The sequence below is a fragment of the Streptopelia decaocto genome (genome assembly GCF_964273445.1).
Source record: "Streptopelia decaocto genome assembly, chromosome: 2".
Lineage (NCBI taxonomy): Eukaryota > Metazoa > Chordata > Aves > Columbiformes > Columbidae > Streptopelia > Streptopelia decaocto.
In genome coordinates, this window is record NC_138655.1 from 30,595,220 (window position 1) to 30,614,444 (window position 19,225).

Genomic DNA, 19,225 nt, shown 5'->3' on the forward strand with positions numbered 1-19,225 from the left:
AGACGAATCCCAAAACAAAGCCTGCAGTTACTTTTTTGATTACTACATTTGGATTATCCAAAATCTTGACCGTTCACCATGGCAATAATATTGCAGCGAAGTTGCACTAGACATTTGGGCTTCCCTGTATAACTCATATGCCCTCTAGGCTAAAATGTGAAATCAGGTTTACTTCTGTGCATCTTTGGTTCAAGAGTGATGAGTGAGACTGTGTTGACCATGTTGCTTGATTACAACAACTGATTGTGACACCTTTTTCTTAAAAACAAACAAACAAACAACAACAAAAAACACCCAGAAAACTTCTTTTTTGGGAAGTTGTTACCTTAACATTTTCTGAAATTCTGGTTCTTCCAGTTTGCTATGTTGTGTGCCCTAAATTACTGGTTATTGCAGAAAAATCATGACTGTAAACACACATGCAATAGCATAGTTTTATTTGCTTTAGATCTTCATTAAATATTTTGAAAAGATTATATTTTTGACAGGTCTTCCACCATCAAGTGACGGTATCCAGATTCCTCTGAGTCTGGATACCAAAATAACATCTGTCTGCTGAAGTTGACAACACATGAATATGTTTAAAGAGCCCTGACAATTTAGCTTTATGCTGCAATTGTCTGTTCTCACATCAATAAATGTTTAAATTTGTCTCAGATCTGTTGCTCGAGAGTGAGTTATGCTGAAGGAAGGTGTGAATTACAGAAGTTTGCCACAGCTTTTTGCTTTCCTGTTTCTTTTCAATGTATTGGACTGTGTGTTTGCACTCAGCACTATTCAATTTAAAATCTGTGTTTTCTAATCATTCATCTTTGGCTAAGGCGTAGGTGTTACTTAGGTGTGTGCTTATCTAAATGACACTAAATTGGGGACAAACGTTTGTGTTTACTAACAGTTCAAGCCAGTGTGACTCTTGTAGGTAGATCCCAGTGCTCTGGCTGCTGTTGGACCCAGGAGCAGGAGGGAGCAGCTTTGTCTTTCTCCTCCTGGGCTGGAGTCTCTGCCGTGCAGCTCAACCACAAACATTGTAGAATCACAGAATAGTTTGGGTTGGAAGGGACCTTCAGAGGTCATCTAGTCCAACCCCCTGCAATGAGCAGGGACGTCCTGAAAGAGAATACGTTGTTCAGAGCCCCGTCCAGCCTGGCCTTGAATGTCTCTAGGGATGGGGCATCTACTGCCTCTCTGGACAACCTGGTCCAGTGTTTCACCACCCTCAAAAAATTTCTTCCTCATGTCCAGCCTGAAACTCGCCTCCTTTATTTTTAAACCATTACCCCTTGTCCTGTTGTAAAAGGCCCTGCTAAAAAGTCTGTCCCTGTCTTTCTTAATGGCTCCTTTTAAGTACTGAAAGGCCTCAATAAGGTCTCTCTGGAGCCTTCTCCAGGCTGAACAACCCCAAATCTCTCAGCCTGTCCTCACAGGGGAGGTGTTCCAGCCCTCTGATAATTTTTTGTGGTCTCTTCTAGCCCCTCTCCAACAGGTCCATGTCGTTCCTGCACTGAAGGCTCCAGAGCTGGACACAGGACTGCAGGTGGGGTCTCACCAGAGCAGAGCAGAGGGGCAGAATCACCTCCCTCAACCTGCTGGCCACGCTGCTTTTGATGCAGCCCAAGATACGATTGGCCTTGTGGGCTGCAAGTGCACATTACTGTCTCATGTCCAGTCTTTCATCCAGCAGTACCCCCAAGTTCTTCTCTGCAGGGATCATCAGATGTCAGCCTGAATGGAGAGGGAGGCAAAATAAAATGTTTGAGGATGAAGCCTTTGCTTTTTCACATCCCCTTCCACTGTTGTTTTGTTGTGGTTTGGTTTTTTTAACGGGTTTCTGCTTTGGAAAGGTAGGCTTTTGCTACTTTCCGGTACTGCGGTCCCAAAGGCAACGCAGTTGGTGTTGTACTGCCAGGACTCCATGTGCTGCTCTTCGTGAGCCAGAAATGGCAGTGAGGAGTCACGCAAGCGTCATCCTTGGAGTTATTTAAAGAACAAGAAGAGCTTTTTAAATACAAGGCGAGGATGCCAATATGCTTGGCTTTCCTAAGACAAGCAGTCAAAGCCAGGAAAGGATCCACAGATGGACACACTGCATAGCAGCCCTGCTGGTTGATGGGTCCCTCGTGACAGAGCACCCTGGAGCTGGGAGGGTGGGGAGGAGAGCAAGCGTATGGAAACCCTCACAGTCTGAATCTGCCCTTTGGTTTATTGTCAGTTCTTCAAAACATGGCCCTGGTTGCAAACTGAGACCAAAAGAAAACAGTCCTAAAGCATATGATATTGCTCTAATGATATTTTTGCTAATGAAATGTTTTTTAGAGACTGTGGTGTTATAGATGTTTGCTTCAAAGTGGTTTATCATGCTCTGCATATTCTGTTTATAGCTGAATACCTGTTAGCAGATGCTGTTTGTGGGACATAAACGTGTGACTATGATTTTTTTCTGGTGTTATCAATTAACAATTCTGTTTTTAATATAGTCCTTTAAAGTGAAGGACAAATATGCATCTGGTGCATAGTTCTTTATCTTCTTTTATATGAAATTAATGAATCAAAAATTCAACTATAACATCCTACTCAAGAGGATGGAAGATGAGATACTGACAAAAAAAATGAACGGTAAAGAGATGCTTTTCTAATTTTCTGTGCACAAGCACACATGCTCTTTCTGTTCACGATTTACCCCAGTTTAGTTGTGTACATTATTAAAACATGAGTAAAACTTCCAGCCATTGCAGTTAATGCAGGCTCTGTAACTGCTCTGCGCTGTATTTCTTCACTGTTAGCCATCATTGTCATGAATGTTGTTGTAGTTGGCCAAGTTATGAGTCCCATAGTTCTCAAAGTCCCAAGTCAAGCAGTTCTTCCCTATAGACTCATGCCTGAAGCACACTGATATTTTGGAGGGATGTCTCTGTGTGCTGTCAATGATCAATACCTTCCGGATAATGCAAACCAAGGGGTGAGTTGAACTGAAGCTGCAGCCACAGTGGTCAGGGCTCTAACAGTAACGTCTTCTTTCCCTGAAAAAAAGGGGGAGTTTTAGATAATTTACAAAACTTTAGACATCATCTGCAGCAGGGGGATAGGCTGCAGTGGTCTGGGGTCATGCTTTTCATCAGCAAGTCATCTTAACGCTAGTGCTGTCATGGGCTTCAGCTTATGTGTTTTGCTACCAGAGCTTGCTGCTGCCAGGAGGAGAACCTGACTTGAGTGCTGGAGCCAAGTGCTTTGGGATGAGTGGAAGGAATAACTTCACAAACTGAAGATGGTACACCCTGCTATGATAAACTTGTGCTTCCTTACAGGATGCTGTGAAGAAAGATGCTGGCCTGATTTTGCTCATCTGCTAAGATCTGCTTTGAAAACAGAAAAAAAGCCTGTCACATAGAGGACAGAAAGCAATTCCCCCTGTCCAGGGGGCCTCTTTGCTGGACAAGTTATCAGATGTGCCTCCATAGTCACTGGTGTCAGCTAGACCATACTGGTGGGATTGGGGGCTGGGAGGGAGGAGAGGTTTTTAAAGCTAGGAGGAGATGAGATGGGTAGTGCATCCAGGAAAACTTTCCTACCTACAGATTTTCCTTAATGTCAGGTTATATAAGGACCATGCACTGGAGGTAAAATAAGGCAAAAATCACCCTAAGCGAGGCGAGGGAATTGGTGACCTAATGAGTTGTGCTTAGGAAGGGAAGAGAATCAAGGGGGGGGGGGTGTGTGTGTGTGTGTGTGTGTTAAGAAGGGATTGTTGGAGGGAAGTAACAGAGAAATAATACAATTAATCTATTTTGAAAAGCCAAAAGGTGTTGGTATACAAGAGACTGCAGTTGGGCTGTACTGGCAGTTCCACTGAGGCCTGGCAGCTGCATTGTAGTTTTCATGTCTGTATTGAGATGCACATAGGAGAAAGAATAAGTTCAGTTGCCTTAATTTTTCTGGGAGATTAAAAAAATGAGAAAATGTAGATATTCTAAGGGCAGCTTACTCCTTAAATAAAAATAGTAAATTTTCAAAACACAGTAATGTTTTGCAAAGGTAGTGTCTAGCTGCAGTGCTACAGGTTGTACGAAATGTAGTGTATCTACAGGATAGTAATGTAATCTGCCTCTCTGGAAGTGGTCACGTTTGTGTCATACTAAAACTGCTGTCAGGTGAACGCTGCCTTCAGACAGTGACTCAAGAAGTGACTCTGTGCAGGCTGCATCTCTATTGCTTGAAGGAGCTGACATCCGAACTGGGGCTTCAGGAGAGCAGTGAGGAGGGGGCTGTGGTTGTCCCAGACTGCGGAGAGGGCTCCATCGAAGTGGGTGTTAAACAGGCACCAAACCCTGACTGCCAGCTTCTCACAGGCTGAAGCTGCTCCTTTTCATCTATTTTGTGAAAAGATTGATTTATTCATTTGTTAGTGGTTTTATTTAACTTAGCCTTTGAGTTTTCATTAAATCGTAGCATTTTTGTTGAGTGTTTTGGTTTTGGGTGTGTTGGTGGTTTTGTGTTTTGTGGGTTTTGTGTGTGTGTGGTTTGTTTGTTTTTTAATCCCAGGAATTTTCTGACGGCTGTAGCAAAAGGCAAGCATGCTAGGGGGAGTCCAGCACTGTCCGACATCTAGAACGGATAGTCTAGACCAGGGGTGTCAAACTCATTTTCACTGGGGGCCACATACATTTATATATAAAATACATTTATACAGTCCTAAAATTACATTGGACCATTTGAAGGCAACCACTGGGCTGATGTGGCCCCCAGTGAAAATGAGTTTGACACCCCTGGTCTAGATGGTCTAGACTTCATTGTTTTCTTGTCAAAGTCATTCTGCTTTACCTCAATATTCTTGTGGAGAGCGCGGTTATTCCTGCCCAGGATCTCGGGGGCAGCCACATGCACACACTGCAGAGCACCCAGGCAGGGCTGGATGCTCTTGGGAAGCCCAGACCTGCTCACACACCGGCTGCCGGTGGCTTCTGTGGCCGCAGGAACCCGGCAGCCCTGGGACACCTTGGCGTGTCTGTGCCCCGTAGGTCTGACTCTGCCCAGAGGCTTCAGAGACATTTCCTTCCTGCACATGCATCTCCTTCAAATGGTCTGGCAGATTTTACTTGTTTTGTAGTGTCTGTTTTTTTTACATCCACCATTTGAAAAATATCTTCATTTCATATCCATGCAGCGAATATTTAAATCATGAGATGAGAAGGTGGCCGTCCATGAGGTTGTGTTTGGTTCCTGTGGAAGAAATTAAGTTGTTAAGGATCTTTGAAAGTGTTGAACAGTTGTTTTAAAGGCAAGAAGAAGGATTGGTGTTTTGCTTAAATATATTTCATCTTTGTAGGAGGTGGTTCAGAGAGAGGGATGGCTTTGTGCCCTGTTTGTTTCAAGATCAGGTGCCCTTGTTGAGACACTTCATGTTGCTTAGGTCTGGGGATCTTCTGGTGGTGGTACTTCACAGTTCGTAACATCAGGTTCAAATTTCAGGTGCTAAACAAACAACAGAAACATCTCACCTGTAATTGTAAGATTTAAAAAAACAAACAAACAAAACAACAAAACAACCTTCCTGAAAAATCTGAAAGCCCTAATGGTAAAAGCCCTAATGCTAAATTACATCACCTGAAATTAGATTATACAGTGTAGACTGTGTGTAATATGGTTTTACTTACTGCAGAATAGATTTTTAATGTGATGGTATCTATTTCAGTCTGTAATCTAGCATGCTTTTTCCTAAAACAGAGGGACGCAATCCTTCTTTAAGTGTTCAAAACCTTGCCAGTATGTCAGAACATCAACTTGTCTTCTGAATCCTCATGGCATAGAATCAGTGAAGGCAGTTTATTGCTGCTGAAATCACCTCAGGGGCTTTGCTTTATATTACTTATGTTTAACTTGGAGCAACTGTGGGTTGCTATATATTATATTGAATAGCGGCCAGGTCTCCGGCTGACTAAGATGTTATCATGCAGAAACTCCTGTTACATTTTCTTCCTCACCAATGGGGTGTATCCTGAACTGTGGCTCGATGAACATAGGAAGAGCTTGGTGTGAAGGAATATGGAAGTTACTGTGTGTGTTCATGTCAAAAAGGAAATGTATAGAAGGAGTCATCATAGCAAATAAAGCAATGATGAGCAGAAGTTGCACTTCAAGCTTCTGCTCTCTGTTTCTGGTATTGTGAAAACAACAGGACAGTCAGAAAAGCAACTAAATCAAGCCTGCTAAAAAGTAATATTTGTCTCCTGAATACCATAACTAGATTGTAGTGCTTCTTGCTGTCAAACATGACTGAAGTGCAGACGTGAGGACAGCATACAGAGGAGGGAGATTCTGTGGAAGACTATCCTAGAGCCATAGCTGATAGAAAACTTATTGGAATATCTAGAGCATTTTATCTGTGTTGTTTTTTTTTTTTTAATCTGGTCACAGAGTGTAATGAAATCCACAATTCCTGGAAATGGATGGTATGTTAATCATGGTAACGTCCGTACCGCATCTCCCTTTGAAATAGTCAGTGCTGGTCACAGAGCACCAGACCAAATGGCCCACAAAGCCCCACATATGGAGTGTGAGAGTTTATGCATCCTTGGTATTTGCACTACCTTCTGCCCTCCCTGGAAAGTATCTGGAAGTGTTGTTATCTCTGTAATGATCTTTCTTAAGAAAATGAAAACTGAGAAAGGAGAATCATGACAATCTGGCCTGTAGTCAGGTTGTGTGTAAGTATAAATGTCAGTCATGTTTGTTCCTTTTATTTTAAATAAAACATTTCTGTCACCCTTTCAAGAACAATTAACTAATACCAGCTAATTCCAGCTTCATTAACGGTAAACAGATGATGAAGAGAACAGCAGTGGGGCTGTATTGTTCATTACAGGTGACCGAGCTATCCTTGTAAGTGAAATCATAGAGGTTTCAACAGAGACAGGGGAATACTGATGTCCTTGTAGAAGATATGACCAAGACCATAAAAAGAACATTTGGAACAGCTCTTTTGACATCTACAAATGAAGAAGACAGATTTTTAGGATGATCAGGGAAATGGAAAGAGAACCCATCAGAAGAGCCATACCTGGATGCGCTCGATGGTGTGTGTGTGTGTGTAGACAAAATAGGTTTGAACTGGATCTCAGAGGTACCATTGTCAACATAGCCCTGCAAAACTGATTCAATGACATGGTGATGAAGGGAAGGCAAGAGAGGACAAGACAAGCTAGCACTATGTCATCCCTGTTCTGAGACAGGTTTCTATTGGATTGAGAAGGACAAAAACCCAGTCAGTTATGAGATGAACCATGGTGTTTGTCTCTTGGGTCACTACAATAGCAAGGAAGACCCTGGAAGATGCTTTACAGTGCTGTGACTTTTTGGCTCATGTATACCATAGAAACTATGGCTTAAGGTTTGGAAATTCCACTCTTTGGGCTATAATATCTCACCTTGGAAAGAAGCAGAGGGTCATCTCAGCGGTGTTTCTGCCACTAGTCTCTAGGTCTTTTTCAGCAGTGCTGGTGGCTGTGGGCAGCCTTATCCATAATTCATGGCTTTTTTCTCTCTAATTCTCTTTACTTCTAGCTTGAAAAAAATGAGGACTCGGAAAGCTCAAAAGGACTGATTAACAATAAACAGAAACTGGCCCCGTGGGTCTTTTTTGAGACTAATTTGATTTCAGCAAAGTGCTCACCATCTTGTTCACGTTAGTAGTTATATGTGGCAGCAGGGCAGTAAGCTCTTGTGGTTCTTTGATTTGATGAGAGGACAAGGGGATAAATGTAGTGTAGACTTGTAGATTTTTTCAAATGTTTCATGTACATATATGTTTTATTAGAAAAAATGTATATTTTAATGTGTGGAGGGAAAAAGCGGTTAAATATTGCTTTAAAATTGACTTGCAGCAGGTTTTTATCGATAAATTGTGCTACCCAAACTATCCATATGGATGTGTTACGGCTATATATAGGGATTGATATTACAAAACATATTTGGGGAATGTTAGAATTAAATCCATAGAAATGAATGTCAGCAAGGTGGTTTGTATTGCATTGAGCAGCACCTCTTGGGTGTTATTGCAAGCAGCCCATCCCCTTTCCCTGAAGAAAGCAGCAGTGCTTAGAAGTGTGGAATTTTCTTTCTGTAAACAGTACCCTGTGCTTGTGAACAAGCTAAACCAGTAACTAAGGCAAAGACTGAACGTGAGTATATTCGGTAATATTTTGAATAATTGGTGTGTTGCTTCAGGGTGCTATTGAGCCTTGGTTTGTTATTTATTGCATCAGCAAGTGGCCTTTAAAGTAGAGGAGATGGAACAGAAAATCGTCAAGGTTTGTGGGTGACTGTAAGGGATAACTGTTCTCTGCAGGGTTCTGTTATTACTTTCTGAATTTAATTTTTGCTTTGCACTCATAATCTATCAAGTGATTACCATTTATATGATTGCTCTGTTTTGAAGCAGATGAATTCTTTGCTATATTCCTATTTCAGCTTCTGTTGTTGCCCCGAGGGCTCTTTGCCAGATAAGTTCTCCTGATACATCACAGCTGTTTGAGAAGTAAAAATTATTCATTGGATCAACTTTTTCAATATATAGAATAAATTGTTCCTGTAAACTGCAGCTTATCTCCCTGTCTTGAATTTGGCTTGCTTAACTGTTCCCATTTATGCAGAGCGTTTAAAAATCGTAGATCCTATCACCAGCCAAAAATGAGGGCAGTGTTTTACTGCCCATCCTCTCCCTCCGCACCCCCAGCACACTGTATCCTGGAGTTGTAAATCCAAAAGCGAGACCTAGAGTTCAGTCCTGTTCCCACTTGGATAGATTTGAAGTTTCAATTGCTTTTAAGAAAGGCAGATGAGTTGCTTAAGAAGCAGTGATAAAAAGGCTTTTATGAAAAAGGCATTTTCCATCTGTTTTGCAGGCTTTGCCTTAAGCAAACTTTTCTGGGGAGTTGTTGGGGGCAAAGCAGCTCTTCCTGCCTCTGGGCTGCAGAGGGGACAGCAGCAGTAGCAGTAGTGTGAGTCCATAGGATGTGTTTGCATCAGACGACAGAAATCACAGTAATTTTGCATCTTTTTTGTTGCTGGTGCAGCTCTGCCAGCACTCCCCAAAGAAGTCTGCTGCGGTGATAGCTACAGAGCAGCCAGGGTCGCATCATTTCTATTATGCAAGATAGAATCATAGAATAGTCTGGGTTGGAAGAGACCTTCAAAGCTCATCTAGTCCAACTCCCCTGCCATGAGCAGGGACATCTTCAACTAGATCAGGTTGCTCAGAGCCCCATCCAGCCTGGCCTTGAGTGTCTGCAGGGATGGGGTATCTACCACTTCTCTGGGTAACGTGTGACAGTGTTTCACCACCCTCAGTGTAAAACATTTCTTCCTCCTGTCCAGCCTGAATCTTCTCTCCTTCAGTTTAAGACCATTACCCCTTGTCCTGTCATAACATGCTCTTCTGAAAAGTCTGTCCCCATCCTTCTTAATGGCTACTTTGAAGTACTGAAAGGTCTTCCCGGAGTCTTCTCCAGGCTGAACAACCTCAACTCTCTCAGCCTGTCCTCATAGCAGAGCTGTTCCAGCCCTCTGATCACCTTCATGGCCTCCTCTGGTCCCTCTCCAACAGGTCCATGTATTTCGTGCACTGAAGGCTCCAGAGCTGGATGCAGGGCTCCAGGTGGGGTCTCACCAGAGCAGAGCAGAGGGGCAGAATCACCTCCCTTGACCTGCTGGTCACACTCCTTTGGATGCAGCCCAAGATACAATTGGCCTTCTGGGCTGCAAGCACACATTGCCAGCTCATGTTCAGTTTTCCATCCACCAGTACCCCCAAGTCCTTCTCTGCAGGGCTGCTCCCAATCCTTCATCTCCCAGCTGGTATTGATACCAGGGGTTGCCCTGACCCAGGTGCAGGACCTTGCACTTGGCTTTGTTGAGCCCCATGTACCCCTGTGAGGAGGAGAGGGGCACGGGAAAGCATACTCTGGGTGACCCTGGGGAGGCGCCTGGCTCGAGAAGCAGTCTGCCGACTTGGAGGGGACAGGTGAGACCCCCATGTATGGGATAGTATGTCAGTCAGCCTTTGGAACCAAATGGCACGTTTCCTTGGTTATCTAAATCTGTGAAATGGTTGAAAAAAACAAGTCGATTGTGTTCTGTTAAGTTTTAGTGCTTTTAACAATAATGGCCAGAAAAAATACTTGTGTTTTTGGAGAAGAGGAAAAGTGATGCCTTGTTTGATGCGAGGAAAAGCAAAAGACTTTGAGAAAACTGACTGCATTACACACTTAGTTCTTCTGTTAAATGTATTTTCTATTCCAGGATGCTGAGAACACCCTGTGAATACCTCCTGTCTGATATGACTAATTTGCAGAGACTTTTTATTGTCTTTATACCATTACAGTCCAGATAGAAAATCATTATCTGTGTTAGCGATGACTCTATCAGCTCATCTTGGGCTCTAACAGACCATTCAGGCTTCCAAAGGTCTTTCAAATAATCGAATTGCAAAATGTATCAGCTTGACCAGGGGGAGGTGGAGAGCTTTAAGATGGCATTTGATGCATTTTTTTTTCTTCCTTGAGAAGTTCAGGTAAATGTGATTTTTAGGAAAAAAGTTCCTAATTTTGTATAATAAAGATTTTTTTAATAATTAACTTCTGGTAGCTGTCAGTATCCAAAAAATTGCTTGTGTATAACAAGGACAGCAGACACAGATAAAAAAAGGCCAGTTATTCTGTATATGATGAACTACTCTGCAAATGTGACAGTTAGTGTGGAAAAGGTTAATTTTATGTTTGGCCTCGATGAGCAAGGGCAGAAATCCCTAGCTACTAATTAGTGTATCATATTGTTGCATCTCTGCTTCAGATATCAAACACAAGTCATCTTTTTATAAGTGTAAATAGTAATGCTCCCTTATGTTTTCAGATGTAGCATTATAATACTGTACTGATTTAATATAATATTTGAAAATATTTCCCATTGCTTTTTGTTTTATTGTGAAAAGTTACAGCTTTTACCAAAGAGTGCTGAGGACCTCGGACTGTTTATTTGGATCATTTTCTTTCTAATTTTTGCTATTGTCTTTGGCAAGTAAGTTAATTATTAGTCTGCATAATCAACAACCAAACATAATAGCAACCAGCAAGATTGTTTACTTATCTGTACTGTTAGAATTTTGGGTTGTTAGATGGTAACCAAGTATTATTGTAAATGTAAAATATTTTATGGATTAAGAATATTTTGCAGCATGATATTGTAGATCTTTACTCAAGAGAGAAGAGTGATTGTAGTTGCTTTGGGTATCTGGATTCAGAGCCACATGCATGGCTTTTGTGGCTGGTCCCGTATTAGAGTGTTGCCCTTGCCATTCATGATGAATTGAAGAAACCTAAAGTTTTACCTGTAGAATGTAATTTAGGATTTTTATTTCTTTCAGAAGTACTTCTGTTATTACTAGTGCACTGATTACAGTGATTCATTATAAGATGTATCTTATTTTTGGTGTACAAAAGCCTGTAACAACATGTTTATTTGTCAGTATTGATACAGTGCTCGGTATGATGACATCTGTGTGATGTGGCTATAATCAGGTGGTCAAAGTAAGACTTCAGGGGTCTCTATGAGCATTTAGAAGTATGGGGGGGAGAGAGCAATTTAAATATACTGTTATTTTGTCCTAGTTATAGCATATTGACGCATGCATATTTTTATGGTACTTCCTTAACAAAAGATCAAGATGTTTTGTGAACCACTGTCTTAAGCTGTTTTTTGGGTGGAGAGCAGTAGCCACCTAACATAGTGTATCAGCATGTTTGTTCTTGAGTGCTGCTGTTATTGATCAATCATAGTTAAGATTTTTTATTTTATTTATTTTTTATTTTGTTCCTCTAGTGAGGATAGCAGTAAGAAATAGGTAAGCACATCTCTTTGCCAAAACAGAGAAAAATATAAGGCTTTTAATAAATCAGGGCTTCAGGTGGTTATCGCTTAGAAAGTAGGACAAGAAAAGACAAGCTCAGCAATACGGAACAGCAGACGGACATGGCTCTGGAGAAGATGGCTGGATCTGTGACCATCAGCTTCTGTAGCCAAGCTCTGCTTGAAGTGGTTGGAAATACCCTTATCCTTCTCTTCTCCATGGGATCATCTACTGGGGCCACAGCTTCCACCCGTTTGCAGCCTGGTCCTGTTGGCTGCAGGATGCTGTTGCCCCCGCTCCCCCCTCTCACCTTCTTGATGGGAGCAGAGCCTTGGTGAAGAAACGCTGCCTCGTCTGTGGTTACGCTGCGTCGGGGCAGCTCTGGAGCACGGGACGGCATTTTCCATATGCTGAGCCTGAGCATCTTTGCTTTGAGTATCGCTGTGCCCGAGTTAGAGGTTGTGGGCCAGGGAATTAACTGAAAGCTTCGGCATTGCGAGCAGGGAAAATCAATTTCTGTCTTTTTATTTTTCCTTTGCTTTAAATGAACTTAAGTTGTCCTTTCAAATAAGGTCAATTTTATCAAAAGCACCTGCTACCACTACCAGTTTCTCTGCTAATAGAATATTCTCTAGAACCCTTAAAGTGTGGTTGGGTGAAGTACTGACCTAAGATGCAGTCTTCCAAGAGGAAGAATTGCAGGCTTTTTGATCTAAGCCAGGCAAATAATAAAGGATAGACCAAAGACTTCAAAAGTAGAATGAAATATGTATTTTTAAGGATTTTTCAAAGATTCTTTTTAAAAAAAAAAAGTTCCAGCCATAGATTATGATGTGGCTGATGGAGAGAAGAACTAACAGAGGTGTGGTGTATGTGTGTCCAGATGGGAATGGTGCTTACTGGGGAGCACAAAGGTGGCGGTGGCCAGAATAGGGCCTGGGCACTCATCATGGAGGGAGGTCAGGAAGTTGTCTCCTTGCCAGAACATTGCTAGTTGGGAGGAACCACACCATGGTGCAAGCGAGTGGTTTGGGACACTTGTGTAGTCTTGAACTTGTTTTGGACCCTCTTTTGCTCATCTTTTGGAGCTTAAATCCAGCCTTTCCTTGTGGAGAGCTCTGAGAAAGATGTGATAGTTTCTTGACACCATTAAATGATTTTTTTAAGAATGGTAAATTCATCAGTGAAACAAAGGAAAGGATTGAATAAGAGTGAGGGTCGTAACTAAGTTGAATTTGAGCTTGGCTATTAAAGAGGACTGTTTTACATACCAGGCTGGCCAGGTTAGAGTTTTGCAGGGATCAAGTGAAACCATTCTCCTGCTGAGGAAACAGGGAGACACGATGCCAAGAGACATGAGGTGGTGGTAAAATATCCATCCCCAAGCGCCTCTAACTTCGGCTGCTTATGTCTCAGCCAGTTCATTAGAATTCAGCTATTGACGTATGTTTGGATTTATGAAGACTTGGAAATAAAGGATCCAAGTCTGTTTGGTTTCAAATACAGACTGGGCTGACACAAATATATTGGTCCAGATATTGGGAGGTTGCATTTGGAGATTAGGATGTGGGGTTAGAGGAAAGAAGAAATCTTCATAACTATGTAATAGGTGACTTTACATCATATTTAGATTTCTTTGAATCTAATAACAGTATAAGAAATGGCAGGGATTATTACTTCACTCTGCAGAAAATCACCTTAGCAATGGTGGAATTAATGGTTTGTGAAAACTGATGTGTAACAGACAAGTTATTCTCCCCTCTGAGTGCCAATACTGTTGCACAGCTGCATGCAGGCTCACTTTCCAGTGGAGAAAGCTGGAAAAGGCTGCGACAGCCTTAAGCCATCGACTTGCACATGATGCTGACTAAATGCAGATGCCGTAAGTGGTTCCTGTCTTCAGTTTTATGCTTTGCCTCTCTCTCAAAGGCTGCTGTTCCCGCAGTGGTGCCGGCCGAGTGATGCATGAAATATATGTGTTTACATTTATGAGCCAAACTGTAAAAACGTGTTTGGGAGCACAGTCACATAAGCCAACACTTGTAGCTGCTAAAATTCTTGTGGCTGGGAAGTAGGAGCAGAGCATTCCTTGTTTGCTGGATGCAGCTGAGGAGTGGTAAGTGATTCAAAATGGTTAGAGAAAAAGTCTAAGGTTTTATTTATTTGGGCTTTCCCTATTGAAAACCTGTTAAGGTGAGAAAAAAGCATTCCAGTAATTGCAAGATTGTGGCTTAGCATGGCCACAAATTGCGGGGGGGCGCTCATGGCCTTTCCAGTCCTTTGCCTGGCTGTGAAAACTTTCATCTTGGGCAGATTCATATGCTGACAGTTTTGGGGCATTATTGAAACAAGAACCGAGCAAAGGGTGGTTTCTCAGAGTGGCAGTCTGAGTCATTTTTGAGGAAAAATAAATACATCAGTATGGAAGAGCTGGGAGAAGTTAAATTTGCAGACTCTTTGGAGAAACTTTGGGATTTGTTCTGGATCTAGACCATGACATCTTGACACCAACTTGGCGAATGCTTGCAACAACAGCTGTAGCGTGATTTTGCAATTCTGCAGAGGCCCGGACAGGAGCACGTTAGTCCTGTTGCCACACACACAGAAGAGCCTTGTTGGAAGGCTGATTGCAAACGCTAGGGACCACCTTCTCCAGCCTATTGGGGACCTGTGGTCTTTTGGACCTCATGTACCGCAGAAGTGCAAATATTAGTGGTTTATTCACAGCTGGTTGAAGGAGTAGGGACAGTCGATGTAGTCTTGCAGGAGTGGACTACAAAGCAGCCGAATCCTTCTCAGAGAGTGGAAAATCATCTGGCAGGGTTGGTCTCCAGAAAAATGTAGCATCTCCATGTCATCCCTCATGTCATCCCTGAGGAAAAGTCTTCTGAGCCCTGAGGAATTTGGCATTCCAAATGAAATACTCCTCTGCAGGCGAGAGGACCTGATGGGTGACAGATTCAGGTATTAGCTGATTACAGCAGATATCCGAGACCTTTTCCAGTACTCAATGATGGCCATATGGCTGCTCTGCTCTTTGCAAAATCCTTGGCTGGAAGAAAGGAGGGTTTTTATGGATATAATCAGAACTCAGCAGGAACCATCATCAGCATTTCAGTTCCAGGCAGTGATGTGTTACAAAAGACAGTCGTGAGAGCTAAGCTGTTGTGCGGTATGGGAGAGTGTTCATCGGCATCTGCGTGGGTCCTTTCATCAGCCAGAAGGCGGCTGTGAACTGTTTCATGGACAAGTTTGAGCTTTGCTCACTAAAATATTGAGAGGCTTTGACTGTAGCATAGTTTCCAGTTAATGAGCCTTTCACCTGATGAGTGAAATGGGATTCTAGAGAGGGGACTGCAGCCAGCATGTCCTGTTCCTCTTGGTGACGTACCCGTCAGCAGTTGATGGAAAACATCAGGTAGCTGAACACTTCTCATATTGGGCTTTAAATAAAGGCTCAACCTGATCAGTTAAATAGAGCTCCTGGCAAGGCACAGAGGAAATTCTAAAAAAAAACCCACCATGCAGAATAGAGGGGGAGGGAGGTGTGCTTTTGTAAGAGCAAATTTAGCTTGGTCTCTGGTAAATGAGAAGATGGTCTTGGATGATCAGTCACATGTTTGAAAGCAAATGTTTTCAAGAAGCTGCTTTCATTCCCCTGTCCCACAAGAATGGATAGCAAAAGTCTGCTAAACCTATTGGGTTTGCTAGTTTTATTTTGGTACATTCACTCTTCAGAAATTGTACATTGTCAGGAAACGGGTTTCTTTTTTTTGGAAAAATGATAGTGTATACATTTTTACAGACAAATAAAATAATGCATTGTCTTAAGAAAACATGACTCTTTGAGTAGTGGGTCACTGAAGCCTGGTTTCTGGAGGCATCTGTTGTTCTCCAAATCCTCTCCTCCTTCTGCTGGAAAGCTGACTGCCCTCCTCTCCATTCCTATCCCTTCCCTATGCCCTCTCCTCTGAATTAGGGCTGGTTCCAGCAAGGCTGAGCTAAGGCAGTGACAGGTCCCTCCCTTCCCGCTGTGCCCTCCTGCTGGCACAGGTGCCCATTAAACCTGCAAAAAAATCTTCCCCCCTGCCACGCCCAACACACACTGGTTTTCTTGCCATTTTCTTATTATTTTAAATAATTGGTTTATAATCTGACCAGGAAAAATTTAGGATCAGTCTTTCAGAGAGACTACAGGAAGGTTAATAGCCTTAAGCAGAAGCAACAAAAAAAATATCGCATCCCTTAGCTCCAGTTCATAGTTCTTCCTTACCCTACAGTGAGTGGTGTATGCTATTAGTGTTACTAGTAATTTTACATGGGTTTGCATCTCCATGTCTTCATCAAAGAAAAAAGTACACACTTAGCTCTAAGGATAGGAGTAGTTGAAATTCTGAAAAAAAACCCAAACAAACAAACAAACCAAAAAACAAAAGGAACAGAGCCAAACTTATGGAGGGTCACAGTAATCCTGACAATTTTATACAAAGATACATTCTCTTTTCCCACTGTTTTTCCTATTTAAACTGGGATGGTTTACTTAAAGTAGCCACTTGATATGCTTAGGTTGCTAGAAGACAGAAGCTTTCAGAACTCTGCTCCGCAGCTTGCTTTGGTTATTGTGCTGTGCTGGCTTAGTGTTTGGACTGATACTGAAAAAAAAAAAAGGCAAACACTAAAAAAGAAAGTTAAATATTTGCTGATGTGTTTCTTGCCTCCCATTCGCTGTGTTGCAGAAAATCTTCAGAAGAACTGGACATGGATAAAGTAACAGCAGCCATGGTACTCACCAGTTTATCCACCAGCCCTTTGGTCCGCAGCCCTCCTGTCCGACCCAACGGTAAGCCCGCAGGGAGGGGGGCCGGGGCTTGTTTCCAGGAGCTGTGACCGTGCTGGAGGGCAGAGTACAAGTGTCCATCTTGTGGCAGTGACCCGTGTGTGCTGGGGATCACACCAAGCTTTGCTCCAACCTAGTCAAGGTCTTTGGTGCAGCATTGGCAGAAATGAGAAGAAACCTTTTTCCATAACTGTTGAGCATCTCTAGTTTATGAAATGGGACGTGTGCGCTGTGGAAGGTCTCCTGACCTCAGTGAAATGCTAATTTTCCAAGCAGCTTATTTGCATTTGCACATATACATTAAACATGACAGCAGTTGTTCTTGTCCCCACCCCAAGGAAATGAGCTCAGATTTTACTCAACGCTACAATGAGGCAAAGCATGTCCGGATCCCAGCCCTCGGCTGAGAGGCCGTGCACCACCAATCTGCACAGAGACAGTTCTGTTTCTGCCCATGTAACTCTCAGATGGTCTTACCATCAAATCCATAATCCCTTATAAGACTACTCCAGTCTTGGTGTAGCAGAAGACACAAAAATAAAAATAAATCTAACAAGTTAGTGGTAATAATGAGATTGCTGATGAAACATAATTAATGTGTGCAAGCTTGACTGGGGTTAGATGAGATTTTTTTTAAAGTGCTGTATTTGAAGGAGTAATCTTAAATTAGGACACGCTTGCTAGGATGTCTCAGCATTGTTTGTATGACTCTGGCTTTTCTTACTCATATGTAACTGTTGAACAGACACTAGATGCCCTCCAGTAAATAATTGGAGCATTTTGAGGAATACTTACAGGTGCAAATTAATAGGGAAGTAGTCTTTGTATTTCTTCATGGAAGCAGGGACAATCCACTGAGTGATGTTGTTCTTAAAAGGAATTTCTACCAAATGTCCCAGCTTTAAAGATTTTTGAACAAACAGTGTGGCTTTTTTTCATTTTTTCCGGTAAACGTAAGGTTTAGCCATATAGCTGGAATTCTACCCATGAACGCCCATGACTCCTGTTTGTGTGCTTTCCAGTGTTGAAAACCAGAAGTGTTTATGGAGTTCCACTGCTCTGAGGAGCCCTGGGAAACCTCTGACCGTGACATCCCCAGTGACGGTCCCATCTCAGGGCTGGGGCTTAGCAGTCCCCAGGGAAGGCCAACAATATATTCTACCTGCTCTCCAGCTGCTCCAGCTCAGAGCCAAAACCTCAGGTGAAGCTGGATTTGTGCTGATGTGCCCTGCAGGGAGGCAGAGCGGCTGAGGCGTGTACATGTCCCCAGTCACAGGGACCCGCTCTCCTGTGGGACAAGGCAGTATCTGCCACCTCAGACAGCTTGAGCAGGTGACAGTTGTCAGGAGCAGCTCGCAGCTGTCCATGAGAAAGATCTTCCCAACAAGCCCTTTTGAATTGCTAATAGGTAAATGGTAGCTGTTAACTGCCTTTCATATTTCTCCATGCAGCCTGAGTGCTCTTTGATATTTCTTCCCATAGCTTGTCTGCTTATTTTCCCGAAACCTGGGAAGACAAGCCTGAAAAAGTAATTCACATGTTTTCAGCAGTCAGAGACAAGATTTTGGAGCTATTGTTGGGCACCTCCTCCCTGAATATCTTAGTTTTGTCTGAGTGAAGACTTACTAAAGACTTCAATAAAAGTGTAAAGATTTGGTAATTTATAGCTCAACTGGTGTTGCAAGGCTAGGCTCTGATCTTAGTAATATGAGCTACAAATATACTAATGATTAATTCTTTCTAGAGCCTTTTCCAAAAAAAAGGCAGTAAGTAGCAGTGTAATTAAAGGAACATTTGTTTAAACAAATGGAATTTTGCCTGGAAGTGAAAAAAATAACATTGGCATTAATATTAAAGTCTGATCTGCGCTAGAATTACTGGGGATGAACATCTATGTAAACTGGATCAGAGTTTGGCCCTTGTTTCCCTGCAGCTGCGTAATATTTCGTTTGGTTCTCTTTCACGCAACTCCAGCAATGTGAAGAGAGCCTCAAAATAAGAGTAAGTTGCATATATTTATATATTGAACTCCATTACATTGACAGATTTGTTAGTATTAATGAGAACCAGTGTCCCCGGTTTTTTGTGTTGTCAACCTCGTTAAGTCTTTTCCATGCTACTTAAAAATGTTCTTGATTTACATCTCTTTCTCAGCAAGGTGATAAGAAGCTGTAAACCCTGAGAGTACAAAGTACCACCATAAATGCGTCAGAAAGTAGTAGCCGAAAGAGTGCTGTTTGCTTTGTTTTTCTGAAGAAATGGAGATTTTAAGCTCTGCTAAGGTCACATGTTGATACCAGATGTACTTCTTGGCTTTAGGGGGAGACTCAAGTACAAATACTTAAAAGAAATAAAAAACACCTCCATTACAGTCACATGAAAACTTGAAAGGCTGTAATCATGAACCCAAACATGGCATTTTCATAGTTAACTTATTAGCTATGGGAAATGCATATATACCCTTTTCTAAAGAGGAATTTCGGGAAGGGGGGTGA

The 19,225-nt window shown here is 42.3% G+C and overlaps 1 protein-coding gene across 1 annotated transcript in view; it reads left to right on the forward strand.

Annotated features, from left to right (window-relative positions):
* Nucleotides 1-19,225, forward strand: part of ZNF704 (zinc finger protein 704) — a 104,406-nt gene that overhangs the window by 49,764 nt on the left and 35,417 nt on the right. The window contains exon 3 of the mRNA XM_082045353.1: nt 16,630-16,733. Within this exon, the coding sequence (XP_081901479.1) occupies nt 16,630-16,733 (104 nt within the window). The remainder of the gene's footprint in view (nt 1-16,629; nt 16,734-19,225) is intronic.